The sequence below is a fragment of the Jaculus jaculus genome, chromosome 15, assembly GCF_020740685.1.
Source record: "Jaculus jaculus isolate mJacJac1 chromosome 15, mJacJac1.mat.Y.cur, whole genome shotgun sequence".
Classification (NCBI taxonomy): Eukaryota; Metazoa; Chordata; class Mammalia; order Rodentia; family Dipodidae; genus Jaculus; species Jaculus jaculus.
In genome coordinates this window covers 67,480,554-67,495,333 of record NC_059116.1, presented here as the reverse complement: position 1 = coordinate 67,495,333, position 14,780 = coordinate 67,480,554, and the positions used below count along the sequence as shown (strand labels likewise).

General features: G+C 47.3%; 1 protein-coding gene across 3 annotated transcripts in view; it reads left to right on the top strand.

The window, feature by feature from the left end:
* Positions 1-14,526, top strand: part of Camk1d (calcium/calmodulin dependent protein kinase ID) — a 490,150-nt gene extending 475,624 nt beyond the window's left edge. The window contains exons 9-11 of one of the 3 annotated variants that reach the window (XM_004662370.2): positions 6,441-6,528; positions 7,952-8,069; positions 10,847-14,526. In XM_004662370.2, the coding sequence (XP_004662427.1) occupies positions 6,441-6,528; positions 7,952-8,069; positions 10,847-10,965 (325 nt within the window). In that variant the 3' untranslated portion in view covers positions 10,966-14,526. Of the gene's footprint in view, positions 1-6,440; positions 6,529-7,951; positions 8,074-10,846 lie in introns of all 3 variants that reach the window. The other 2 variants (XM_045134686.1, XM_012949634.2) reach the window with 2 other exon arrangements.
* Positions 14,527-14,780: the final 254 nt, after the last annotated feature.

Sequence of the window (14,780 nt, the reverse complement as noted above, 5' to 3'; positions counted from 1 at the left end):
TTATGGAGGAAGGGATTTACTGAAGCTTACAGATCTAAGGGAAGTTCCATAACGGCAGAAGAAGCTACCTGCTTTCACAGGACCAAGCAAAGAGAGAGAGAGAAGCACAAGCAAAAAGCCAAAAGCCACAAAGCACACTTCAGGAACTCCAGCTAGGCACACATTGCATATGTTTAGATTGAAATCCCAAACCCCCCACCACACCTTAAGATCCGCCCAGTGACACCCCCTCCAGCCATGTGGCTGCAGATGCAAACGGCAAACTAATAAAACACTGAATATATTGGGGGCCATCTATTCAAACTACCACAGAGTCCAAGGTTTTCCTTGGAGTTTGGGAGCCAGACCACCCAATGCCTCCTAATCAGAAGGTTTATTTCTCTGTAATTTTTTTTTTACTGTATATTTCAAAAGTCCTAGGAAGTCAGACAGCAGGATGTGATAATCATGCACACACCTCTAGAACCCCACACCTGCCCGCATTTGTGATGACACCCTCGTCTCCATGAGGCGAAATTGCTCAGTGGACAAAGGAGAACATGCCCTCAGCTGGGAGTCCACAGAAGGTGGAGGAACGAGACTCTGGCAGAAGCAGATTGTTAACATCAGAGCATCGTGCCATCCCACACTTGCTCCTCCCTCCCTCTTCCCCCAAGCTCCTCAGGGCTGGGAGAGCCCTCAGGAAACACACCTGCTCCCCCTTTCCACACAGGAAAGGGCTGCTCCGCAAAGCAGTCAACACCACTCACCAGGTGTTTCCAGTTCCCTCTCTTCTTGGGAAGGAACCTTCAGACTGTTCACCTGAGTGGCTGGCAGCACTTGTGAGTGGACTCTTGGATCCTAGGTCAAATGGCTCAGAGTGTTTGTCTCCAGCTTCGGTGATGAGCAAACTGAAGTGATGTTAGAGGGGTTCACTGGTGCTAAGGGCTTTAAAGCATTGGCTCCTGAATTTGGAGTCAGGTAAATTCAAAATCTGCACAGAGACCAGAGAAGAGCTGATGTAGCAGCTGGAGTCTAAAGACAGTCCTGGGCTAGAGAGATGGCTCAGCAGTTAAGGTGCTTGTCTAAAAAGCCAAACAACCCTGGGATCGATTCCCCAGTACCCACGTAAAGCCAGGTGCACAGGGTCGAGATGCATCTGCCTGGAGTTTGTTTGCAGTGGCGGGAAGCCCTGGTGCACCTGTTCTCTCTGACTGTCTTCTCATTTACTTTCTCTCTCTGCTTGCAAATAAATAAGTAAAAATATTCTAAAGACAGCCTCTCTTCTTTTTCTCAAAGCCTTTAGCTAATTGGATGAAATCTATTTCATGATGTGCTTAACTTAAAATCAACTACTGAGATGTTAATGTCATCTAAAAAATACATTCATAGCAACAGCAAGATTAGCCTATGGTCCAGTACCTGGCTGCTATATACCCTAGCAAGTTGACATATAAAATCAACTCTAAAGAGCCCCTCCCTCTGCAGGACCCTAGGCATGTTAGCTCTGTTTGGCCATGGCAATTGGGAAGTAGCCCAAGAGTCTGGCACAGGACTGCCCAAGATTCACACTAGGCGTCACCAAGTCCAGCTTGAGAACGTGGATAGAAAACCGCGGAACTGGGCTGGGGACGCAGCTCAGTCTGTGGTGCTCCAGCCTCACAAGCACCTGAGTTCAGTCTGTGGTGCTCCAGCCTCACAAGCACCTGAGTTCAGTCCCCAGAACTCATAAAAAGTCCAGCTATGGGCTGGAGAGATGGCTTAGCGGTTAAGCGCTCGCCTGTGAAGCCCATGGACCCCAGTTCGAGGCTCAGTTCCCCAAGTCCCATGTTAGCCAGATGCACAAGGGGGCACACGCATCTGGAGTTCATTTGCAGTGGCTGGAAGCCCTGGCGTACCCATTCTTTCTCTCTCTCCCTCTATCTGTCTTTCTCTCTGTGTCTGTCGCTCTCAAATAAATAAATAAGGAAAGAACAAAAAAAATTAAAAAAAAAAAGTCCAGCTATGACGGTGCACACCTAGGATTCCAGTGCTGGGGAAGCAGAGACAAATGGATCCCTGGAGCCTGCTGACCAGCCTAATTGATGAGCTCCAGGCCAGTGAGAGACCCAAAAATGTGGACAGTGTTTCTGAGGAGCAATACCTGAGGTCTATACCCCTGGCCTTACGTACACAGGCACATATACCCACAAAAATACCCACAGTACCAGAAGTATAGAGGTAGACTGCAGCATGTCCACATACCAGCAGCAAAGAAGGATGGATTTTGATCTATTGGTGGAAGAGAGTAAGACATGCTTGTATATGTGCCATCCCCGCTGTTAGCACAGTGGCTAAACCAGGAAGCTCTGAATGAGAAATGCTTCCTCACAGCTTTGTAAGTCTGTGTGTGGTTAGAGATCCGTAAGGAAATCCCTCTATATCAGAAGCCAAGGGCTTTTCCTGGGCCATGTGAGTGTGCACAAAGTCCTCTTCTGCCTTAAGTCCCCATACTCCAGAGTTGATGACGGATGCTAAAGTTCATCATACTAAGCACCAGAGTGACTGAAGTTGCTTCTGGAAACTTCTTAGCATACCATGATCAGCAGCAGCCCTTTTGATTGAGGTACCCCTTTAAGGAGGGTGTGTTGTGTTGTTGTGACCCAAGGTGGCTGCACCTTTTTCTTAAAAAACAATACATGTGGGCTGGAGAGAAGGCTTAGCGGTTAAGCGCTTGCCTGTGAAGCCTAAGGACCCGGTTTGAGGCTCGGTTCCCCCGGTCCCACGTTAGCCAGATGCACAAGGGGGCGCACGCGTCTGGAGTTCGTTTGCAGAGGCTGGAAGCCCTGGCGCGCCCATTCTCTCTCTCTCCCTCTATCTGTCTTTCTCTCTGTGTCTGTCGCTCTCAAATAAAAATAAATAAATAAATTAAAAAAAAAACAATACATGTGCCAGGCGTGGTGGCACACACACATGCCTTTAATCACAGCACTCGGGAGGCAGAGGTAGGAGGATCGCCATGAGTTCAAGGCCACCCTAAGACTACATAGTGAATTCCAGGTCAGCCTGGACCAGAGTCAGACCCTACCTCGAAAAACCAATATATATATATATATATATATATATATATATATATATTTGCATACAAATACATATGCATATAAGTCACATTAGTTATAAAAGTAATAAAGTGATGGTATTATCTATGGAGTTATTTCCCTAATGCCAGTGCATGCTGTAAATACTTTTTCTAATTATAAAAGTAATAAAATGATGGTATTATCTATGGAGTTATTTCCCTAATGCCAGGGCATGCTGTAAATAAATAGGGATGTTTATGAATGGTTAGACTCTGGTATGGAGTCTAATTTGGAAAATGCCAATACGAAAAGATTATAAGGTAAGATGGAAGATAGATCCCAAACTGGAGGAAAGTCACAAGAGAAATCACCAGAATAGATACAACTTCACGAAGTTCCCAGAGGCAGATGAGCGAAAGTGCGTTCGGCTGCAAGGGGAGAGATGGAGTAGGCTCACTCACCCGCTCGGCTTGCAGGAGGTCTCACGTTAGAAAGCGCAGGCCCTGATCAGCTAACCTGCCGAGAAAGGAACAGAGCACTTTAGACTCTTCTCGTGATGAGCCGCAGGGTGCGAAGCGCTGGGAGAATGCTCTGTATGCGTACGCATCACTGCCTAAACGGTACACGGCATTGCCACCCTTGGACTTCCGGTCCAATGAAGAAGTGGCCTCGTCCTTCAGACACCTTCAAGACTGTCTTAACAGAGCTGCTGGGTCACCTGCTGCCAACTAGACTCTGACCCAGCTGCAGCGCAGCCTGCAACTGTGGGAAGTGAGGTCCGCTACAACCCAGCACGAAGCCACAGCAAGCCGGCCCGAGCAGCAGCCCCTGCACCCAGGGTCCGAGGCCAGGCTGCTGATGGGCAGGTGCATACCAGTCCCAGAGTGTCCCCCGAGCTGCCCCCCACCACCCCCAGGTTGTTTGATTTGGAGCCCAGCTCTGGCCTACAACACTATTCAGCTTCCTACATTTGGGCCCAGTTTTTTACAGTAAAGAGCTTGCCCCTGACACAGTGGAACTCGCCTCTTCCCTGAGGATGTAGCTATTAAAAATGATGTAGGGTAGAATAGAGAGGTGGCTTAGCGGTTAAGACATTTGCCTGCAAAGCCAAAGGATCCTGGTTCAATTCCCCAGGACCCACGTAAGACAGATGCACAAGGGGGCACATGCATCTGGGATTCCTTTGCAGTGGCTGGAGACCCTGGTGTGCCCATTCTCTGTCTCTCCCTCTTTTTGATTCTCAAATAAATACATTTTTTTTTAAAAAGGATGTAGGGGGGGCTGGAGAGATGGCTTAGCGGTTAAGCGCTTGCCTGTGAAGCCTAAGGATCCTGGTTCAAGGCTTGGTTCCCCAGGTCCCATGTTAGCCAGATGCACAAGGGGGCGCACGCGTCTGGAGTTCGTTTGCAGAGGCTGGAAGCCCTGACGCGCCCATTCTCTCTCTCTCCTCTATCTGTCTTTCTCTCTGTGTCTGTCGCTCTCAAATAAATAAATAAATAATTTTTAAAAAATTTAAAAAAATTTTAAAAAAAAAAGGATGTAGGGTAAAAAGTGCTTACCACACAAGCCTGAGGGCCCATAGTCCCAGCTCCTCCCCCGTAATCCCAGCGCTGGGAAGATCCGTAGGACCTGGTGGCTAGCTTGTAGAGCCAAACAGGTGAGCTATGGGCTCAGGCAGAGACTCTGTCCCCATATAATAAAGTGAAGTGATAGGAAATCATCCAACATTGACCTCTGGCCTCCGTACGCGTGCACACACTTGGCCATGCACACCTGAGCACACAGGTGCACCCACCTGCACATGAACACACATACATATAAAAATAAATAAAAAATGGCGTAGGAGGAATCGCTCCCCTGGGTGCTGAAGGAAACAAGTCACTTCCTCTAACCTGCCCATTCCTCTTACTTCCCATTCGCCCCTCAGACATGCTATTTCTGTTTCACTGCTGTGGGCCTGGGCAGGGGGTGCAACTGGCAGCTGTTGAAAATGGAAACGTGGCGCCCTTCATTTAATCTCTGAGCATCTTGGCTGGGTTTCATCCCTCCTGGGAAGCGAGAGAAGTATATCTGAGGCTAAGGGAGAGCTGCTCTTAGCCGGGACCATCAGACCATATTCGAAATGTAGGCCATCCGGGCTCAGACCCCATGGCTGGTCCCTCGTCCATCTTTCCCTTTCTGAGTGGATGAGTCCCTGTTGGAATAAGCCCTGGCTTGTTCCTTTCATTCTCCCAAAGCCACTGGCTACAACAGTCTAGTGGCCAACCCGTTTTCTGTGTCCAGGCCAGAGAAGTGAGTACTTTCCTCCAGGGTCTGGTCCCTCTGGCCAGCAAGGGTGAGCCATAACTCTGGAACTGGCTTCAGAACTTTGCCAAGATTCAATGAATTCTTTCTTAGGCAACAGATACTCACCCAGAATCGAATCATTTGGTACTTAAACCAGGAAAGGAAAATAGCAGCCCCCAAGCCTGGGAAAGACTGAAAGAAAGCTGAGCATGGATTTCCTGGCCTCGAGGGAAAATAGAGCGATGGGATTTAGGGAAGGGGATGGTGCGGAAGAGAAGAGCATGTTGAGTAAAGAGTGGATTGTATTGTGTATGACTCCTAGGGTATTCCCAAGACTGGACTTTGTAAGATGGGTGAGAAGATGTAAGACCTCAAAAGGAGGGAGGGAAGGGAGGACGAGAGAGAAGAGAGAAGGATGAGGGGAACTCAGAAGAGATCAGAGCAAACCTGAGCTCTTCCCTGCTAATGGCAGAGGGCTCGGCCACAAGCAAGCACTGTAAAGCACTGCCCATGGCCATGAACGCAGTCTTCAAATTTCTGAGAGCGTTCTCGGAAGCACAGGGGTGGAGCACAGGCCAGGGACTAGAATGTTCTCACGGAGCCAGGCGGGACCCGGGAAGGCCAGGATATGATCAGGTTCTGCACAGGGGCCTTGGCTCTAAGGACACTGTGGTGGTCAGACCAGTTACAGAACAAATGAGAGAGCTTGGAGGTGAGACCCTGCTGGTCATGTGCTGGGTGCAAGGAGGAAGCAGGAAGAACGTGAATTTGGCTTGCCTTGCCATCATGGGCCCTACTGTTGCAGGAATTGGGGTGAGAAGAGGAAATCTAGGGGAGGCAGGTAATAGCTGATGATGAGGGTGTTGGCAGACCTTGGAGCAGCGTGCAGAAGATGGGGTAGAATTTTGGGGTGGTAGTGGTGGTATGTGTGGACTTAGGAGGAAGGCATCCAGGAGGCTTAAACAGCCTAGAAGAGCAGCAACCAGCCACCCGCTCAATCAGCCTCAGTTTCTCGGAGGAGGGGGGATTCCTGGGAAAGCCACAGGTTCGCCCACCCACCCCCATTGCCCATGCCATTTGCAACCTATCTGAGAAGTCTCTTCACCTGCATTTCAGGATCGCCGGGGACACAGCCCTCAACAAAAACATTCACGAGTCCGTCAGCGCCCAGATCCGGAAGAATTTTGCAAAAAGCAAATGGAGAGTAAGTCATGAGTTTGTCGAATGACCAGGAACTTTTAACTACTCTCATGAAATTCACTGTGTAATTTGAGCGTGTCATATTTCTAAAGAGGACTGTCATCAAGGTTTGAGCAGAAATCCCCAGAACCTCAGGCAGCTAACTTTGCTCATGTTAACTGACTCGTGATTAAGATGCGTGAGGAAGACCGGGTGTGGGGGATTAATGTTGGCCCTCTGTGCTCCAAAGACAGCACATGGACTACATGCAACAAAGGCACTGACCATTTGTGATTCCTTAAGTAATGGAGTACACCTTTCTTTCCCTTCACTTTGCTAGCACTGATTATTATTATTATTTTATTTTATTGATTTATTTTGGTTTTTTGAGGTAGGGTCTCATTCTAGCTCAGGCTGACCTCGAATTCACTATGTAGTCTCACAGTAGCCTCGAACTCGCAGCAATCCTCCTACTTCTGCCTCTTAAGTGCTGGGATAAAGGCATGTGCCCCCACACCTGGCTTTTGCTGGCATTTTAAATAGTCATCTTTTATTAAAGTGATATGAAGAAAAGAAAATGCATGAGCTAAGTTGAACTCATCAATATATATATATATTTTGGCAAAAGTTTGATGGCTTTAAACCGTAGAGATTTCACAAACATCTATTCATTGATTACCAGTGTGTTTAATCAGCACTGGTAATTGAATTAACTATCCTGCCTTGAGAGCCAACAGTGAGACAATTCAGAAACAATTCATTCCACTCATCTGCCTTAGGATTAGAGGAAATGCCATTTACTTAGGGAGAATACCAAGTGCAAAGGTGGTGTGCCCTAGTGGTCCAAGCCTATAATTCTGTCTGCTCTGGGAACTGAGTAAGAAGGATTGTGAATAGAAAGGCTTCCTGTGCTGCAGAGTAAAGTTCAAGTCCCACTTAGGTAACCTACCAAGACTCAGGAGTCTTCCTAGAAAAAAAGTAGAAAGAAAGCCAGGGGTGTGGCTCGGTGGTAGAGCATTCCTCCAGCTCGGCTCAAGGTTCAACCTCCAGTACAGCCCCTCTCCAAAAAGGGAGCACTCATGTGAAAACAGATGCTAATTTTAAACATTACATGTTAAGATATATTATCATAATATGCTTTTATTCTAAAAGTCACTTCTCTTAAATTATGTAGACTATTGTTTTATATTTGTTCCATAGGTTTATGATATTGGAAACAAACTATTTTTTACCTCTCCAAAATACATTTTGATGATGAAGGGATATAAATAAATTTGCACATTTTTGGAAGAAGCAGCAATATAAGGTTTCTTCCTAATGTGCCCTAAAAGTATTTTAAAAAGTTTACTGTGTTTAGGGTAACTAGGTGAATCCGCAAAGCAATGAGAGCTTCTTCTGACTGGCTGGGATATATATATATATATATTTTGTCCTTTCTCAATTTTCAGCAAGCATTTAATGCCACAGCCGTGGTGAGGCATATGCGGCGGCTTCATCTCGGCAGCAGCCTGGACAGTTCAAACGCAGGTGTCTCGAGCAGCCTCAGTTTGGCCAGCCAAAAAGACTGTGCGTATGTAGAAAACCCAGACTTGTTTGGTGGGGACCTGAGATTAGGGGAGGGGGCAGGAGGGAGCTCTCCTGTGCAGAGCCAGGACTTCCAATGCTTTATCCCAATTAATGCTCACAACTCCCCTAGGGTCTTCTTCACATTTATTTAATTCCCACCCTCTGTCCTTGGTGTTCCCATTTGTAGATAAGCACCCTAGGGCTCATGTTCCACATAGTAAAGCACAGGGCCCGGAACTTCTTGGCCTGTCTCCTTCCGCTCTATTTGCCTCTCGTACATCACTGTGTGGACTGAGGAAGGGATGGCAGGATCCTCATAACTAATGTCGGTACTTTGATGAGAAGGATGATAATTTCACTTTATTTGTATGAAGTGCATTAGCTTTGCAATGAAAGTCAGAAGTCGTGGTTTCTCATCATCCCCTCGTGTTTGCATAGAATATGAGAGAGACCCTTGAAGGTAGCACACTGAAATGTTATTTCTCTCTCCTACACGCCTGTATTTATATTTATCTTGATCTCATAGTAAGTCATTCCAGTGGCTCTTCTCCAGTCCAAAGCAATTGCCTTGATCATCTCTATGAACGCTCATCTCCCTAACCACTGAGCATCATGCTTTTCCCTATTTAGCTTAGAAAACAGTCAGTGACCCATTCAGTTGCTCAGTGTGGTGACACACACTTGTAATATCAGCACTTGAAAGGTGAAGGATGACAAGTTCAAGGCCAGCCTGGCTAGCAAAAGTCTGTCTCAAAAAAGCAAAGGCTCGGGGTAACTCAGTGGTAGAGCTCTTTCCTAATATGAAACAAAGTTAGAAGGCCCTGACCTTGAACCTCAGAACCACATAAAGAAAAGACTCATTGGGCTGGAGAGATGGCTTAGTGGTTAAGTACTTACTTGTGAAGCTTAAGGATCCTAGTTCGAGGCTTGATTCCTCAGGACCCACATTAGCCAGATGCACAAAGGGGGCACACTCTTCTGGAGTTTGTTTGCAGTGGCTGGAGGTCCTGGCGCACCCATTCTCTCTCTCTCTCCCTCTTTCTCTCTCTGTCACTCTCAAATAAATAAATAAAAACAAACAAAAAATGTATAAAAAAAAACAAGAGAGTCATTTGTATATCATTAGGAACCATTTGATCCTTAAAATTTCCCAGTTCATCTACATGAATTTCTTTGACACAGTTGTACACCCCTGGAGATCTCATGCACATGTCAGCATAGATCCCTCCCTAGCTACCGACCAAAGAAAATACACCACCATTTCTTTAAAGAGCCATGAAACAGCACTGCCAGCAGAGCTCATGTAGATAACTTAGTGTATGGCTCTCCCGTGTCCACACAGACAAAATGGGTGGGTCTACTCATTGCTGAAGCCACACAGCGGCTGATACACTCCACACTGGGGCCTTCCAAGGCTATAACAACTCCCGAAGAAAAGCCTCTTAAAAGAAGTCAGATTTTTTTTTTAATTTTTATTTTTTATTTATATGAGAGCGACAGACACAGAGAGAAGGACAGAGAGAGGGAGAGAGAGAGAATGGGCACGCTAGGGCTTCCAGCCTCTGCAAACGAACTCCAGACGCGTGCGCCCCCTTGTGCATCTGGCTAACGTGGGACCTGGGAACCGAGCCTCGAACCGGGGTCCTTAGGCTTCACAGGCAAGCGCTTAACCGCTAAGCCAACTCTCCAGCCCAAGAAGTCAGATTTGTTTTGGCTCACAGTCTCAGGATTTCCATCTACAGTCACGCAGCTCCATGCTTGTGAGCCTGTGGTGAAATGGAACATCCTGCTGGAAGGGTGTGCGGGACCAAAGCTGCTCACCTCATGGCAGCCAGGAAACAGAGAGAAAGAGAGAAAAGGCTGGCACATCCCCCAGTGTCCTGCTTCCTCCAGCTAGCCCTGATTTCCAACTATCATTCAACTCTGAATTTATCAGTGGGTTAATCCAGCCTCTGAGGCAGTTAGGGCCCTACATGGTCCTCTCACCATAACCATAGGCCGGCACATCTGCCTGTGCGTCTTAGCACTGCCTGGCAGGACTCTCTCTCACACAAGGGGTGAGTGGCCTCACAGAGAACTATGTGAACATCCCCATTTCAAAGTGACCTATGTCACAAAATGCTTCTGTACAATACTAACTAGGGACCGAAAGGGGTATCAGATCCTTTCTTTATTCTTCTTTCATAAACGTCTTGTGGACATTTTTCATACGTGTACCTGATGTATAGTCCATAATGAGTGCTCAGTGCATGGGATCTCATGTGTTCAGGATCAAAACGGCATCTTAACCAAACCATGTTCTTTCCAAACATAAAGCAGTTATCATGAAATGAGGAGAAGAAGGCTGGAGAAATGGCTTAGCAGTTAAGGCACTTGCCTGCAAAGCCGAAGGATCCCGGTTCAATTCTCCAGGACCCACATAAGCCAGATGCACAGGGGGCGCGCTCATTTGGAGTTCATTTGCAGAGAGGCCCTGGCATGCCCATATTCTCTCTTTCTCTTTCTCTCTCTATCTCTCTCATATAAACAAATAAATAAATAAAATTAAAAAGAAAAGAGAGTTGGGTGTGAAAAGAAAGCATTTGAACACATTACAAAGCTTTTCCCCACAGATGGGTAAGGATAGAGTGTGGAGCTGGAGGGTGTAGCTTGGGGGTAGAGGCCTGTCTAACCACTGGGTAAAAGTTTGATACCCCACAGCCAGTGCATCTGACCCTCTTGGTGGGCTGGGGGAGAGTGAGTCTGCTCTGAACCTTGTGTCTGCTCTTCTCTTGCAGGCCTGGCTCCTTCCACGCTCTGTAGTTTCATTTCTTCTTCGTCGGGGGTCTCAGGAGTCGGAGCTGAGCGGAGACCCAGGCCCACCACTGTGACAACAGTGCACACTGGAAGCAAGTGACCAGCACTGGAGGTGGGACCCAGGGGGCAGCCGGGAAGGGGAGTCCCAGGCCCGAGCTGCTCCCGCATCAGAGCCCCCATCCTGCATGGTACGCCTGCAAAGGACTGGAAGACAGAAGTTTTTTATGGCCATATTTTATACTGCAATTCTGAAGTGTTCATTTCTCACCAAACGTACTGACTCAAGGGGAGCTGAATTCCTAGGATCTGGTGCTGTACATATGAATCTCGCTACGCTCTAGCTGAACAGACCTTGAGTCCTCTCCCCCAGTTCCACCGTTCCCATTCTTCTCAGTGTAGGCAGCCATCTAGGGTGTATTTTTTCATGGAAAAAAAAAAAAAGGTTTCAACTGGATTATTTAAATATTGGTAAATACTGTGCTTTAGGGATTTGTTTTCTTTTTGAGAAGTGTCTTTGGGATCTGTATCTCTCAGTTATCTGACTTATATTGTTTGCTCTTCCAGTAGTTTTATGCTAACCTTTAAGAGATCCTTTTTCCTTCAAGGGGAATTTAAAGGCATTTTTAAAAGTTCTCATAAGTGGAACAAGACTCTGTCTCCATGGCTAAGAGTGCACTTTACTTGTGTTCCCTTGCTTTCCCGCCCGTCCTCGGGAGGGCGGCTCTGGCTGGCTTCTCTCCAAGAGGCTCCGCAGGGGGGCTCACACAAAACCTTCCCTGGCAGCTTCCCATGCAAACCCCACACCACCCATAGCAGAAATGAAGACACCTGCCTTCCTCCTCACCCCCAAGTCCCCAGGCTCCTCTGCACCGACAAACCTTGCTCTGGGAATGAGGTACCCACTATGCCAGGAGTTAGGAGCCTCTCTTGCAAAAGAGACAAGCCACGGTTTTGTTGAAAGTGAACTCATACGCCGCCCTTAGTTCTCATGAGGGATGATGGATGAAACTCTGATCTCAGCTATGCACTCTTAAACCTAATCTCCATCTTTCTCTCTCTCTCTCTCTCCCTCCCTTCCTCCTTCTCCCCCCTCTCTCTGTTTATTCCTAAATGCTTTCTGATCATACACTTCAAATGGCCTCTGGTATACCAGTTGTTTCTCCACATTTTTGTCCTGTTCGCTCACAAATATTCTCCAAGAGAGACAGAAAAAGCTTTCAATGGCTTATTGTCTGAGCTAGAGGGAGATGTGACCCAGTAAGTGAGCAGAACACTGGCCTCCACAGAGAGAGCTCAGCAAGGTGTAGCTGGCTGTGAAGCCTTCCCTTTCATCAGAGGGATCTAAAAATCAAAACCGTGTGGTGAGGAGGGCCACCACGTGCTTCAGTTTGTCAGAAACTGAAGGATTTCCTAGTCTGGGGAATCTCCTGTGTAAACCAGCCCATGTCATCCACCCACCTGGGGACAAGGTACGCAGAAGAGAGGGAGCAAGCTTGTGAAATGTGCAGCCCAGGGCAGGCACTCTCCAAGCCAGAGCTCAGAGAGCCAGGCAGGTCGCTCCAGGTTCAGCCCTCAGGCCTGTCCCAAGCCCGAGGCTCCATCTGACTGGAGCAATGCTGGCAGGCCTCCCTGATGGCCCAGTGAAGGTCCTGACTTGTCTCATGCCATTCTCCAGTGCTCAGCCAGTCATAGAGCAGCCTGTTAGACGAACCATCTTAATAACTCCCACACCTTTGCCACACACACACACACACACACACACACACACACACACACACACGTGTTGCCAGGAAGACAGCCCAGGCCTCCCCAAAGGCACAGGGCAGGATTTGTATGAGCAGCTATGATGTCAGGAAGTCAGGCAGCTGGTCTACCTGTCCCACTGGTCACAGGCCATGGCTCAGCAGGAATCCTGCCACACAGACACACAGGGTGACGATTCTAGCTGTCACGTCAAAATCTGTAAAGCTCCTGGAAAAGTCTCTAAAATGGCCATATAGACCCAGTTAGTAAGCAAGTATTACTGATGTTGAGACTCATTTATCCCTGCTCTTTAGAAATACAATGACATAAATAGACAAGCAATATTTAAGAAAGCCCAGCAGAATCTTTGAGACGTGTATAAGATAATGTTTACCACTGAGTGTCAAGGAAATACTCAAATTTTTGGACTACAAGAAAAAAAATAGGTTTGCACATGGTGGTGCATGCCTGTAATTCCAGCACTTTAGAGGCAGAGACAGGAGGATCCTGGGTTTCCTGTAGCCTGGACTGCATAGCAAGACCCCATCTCAAAATAGAAAGGAAGGAATGAGAAAAAGAAGAAAAGAGTTACTTGCAAGGGGTAATAAATAACTGACCTGAGTTTGACAAGCTCATGTGCTATATGTTTTACATAGCCATTTGCATCCAGAAAACAATATTTAATTCAAAATTTGTATTGGCGGTGAGAATTTTTCTTAAAATTGACAGATGGGCCCATGAACTGCATATGAAGACATAGAACTGTTCACTTGAAGCAAAGCACGGGTGCGCTGAGCCCCAGAAAGGATGGGCACCCTCCTTGCAGTCAGCCGTGCTTGGCTCGGCTTTGGCAAGGTCTCAGTGAGCTACCAGGAGGAGATGACAAATGATGGCAGCCCAGGCACAGACTGTTGAACATGGCATCAGGAAGCTCACACTATCACGGCATCACTAGCTTAGGTCATTCATATTTCTTTAGGAGGAGTACAATGTGGGAGAGTCTTCCATTCTGAGAGAACTCTCGGGGTGGAAAAAGTTTCTCTTTCAGCAGCTGTTATCTACACTTTCATTATAAAACCAGGAAGAGAACACAGAATAGACCTTTCTCAAGCCCCAGAAAATGGGGTTGGCAAAGCCCTAGGCCCCTCACTGATGTCAAATGCCCCTGGAAACTAGCTGAGAATTTCATATCCGCATGCAGTGTGCTGGGCAGAGGCCAAGGGTAGACACGCAAGCTCTATCTCAAGCTGCTTTCCTAACACCAAGCCTTCGTCACCTCATTCGGTCTCTGCAGGTTCTCAGAGAGAATGGGTACTGGGGCTGGAAAGATGGCTTAGCAGTGAAGGCACTTGCCTGCGAGGCCTAGGGACCCAGGTTAATTCCCCAGGACCCACGTAAGCCATATGCACAAGGTGGCACATGCATATGGTGGTCAGTTTCAGTGGCTGGAGGCCCTGGCACATCCATTCTCTCTCTCTCTCTCCCCCCCCCCTTTCTCTCTCAAATAAATCAATAAATAAGTCAATGCTTAATTCCTCACTTGGATATGAAAGTCTGCACGTGTCCCCGAGTCCTCTCTGCTGCCACACTCTGTCCCTCCCTGTCCTCCGGACATTGACCCATCATGCAACAGTAAAAGCACTAGAATTCGCCTGGAAACAATAGCAAATGGGCACCTACACTCAACCGACAGGCCAGCGACTTGTCATTCTTGAGTTTTGGAGGTGGGCAAAGACAGTTGGCATTGGGGGGCAAGGCATGCCATAAAGGAAGCTGCCAGCTATAGAGGGAGCATTCCCAGGACTCCACACGGCCTTTATAGCAGTCATGGCTGGTTTTTTTTTATCACCTCCTACTGCCTGTGAGTCCATAGGGAATACCTAGGTAACATAATTTCCCCTATAGAACTCTTTTTGTTGAAAAAAAAAAAAAAATGAACTATGCAGCAAACATGCCCAAGAAAGGGCATGGCTTTGTCTTCTTGACCTTGATCTTGATTCTGGCCATTTCTAAAATGCCACCTTAGGAACAAAGCACCTTCCTATCACAAGACAGTTGTGACTTTGAAAGCCCCACTTTCCAGAAAGCTCTGAGTATAGTACTTAAGGAACATGGAAAACTGGTCTGGGACCAAAAGAAAAAAAAAGGTTCCAGTGACTGAGCCGACAAAGG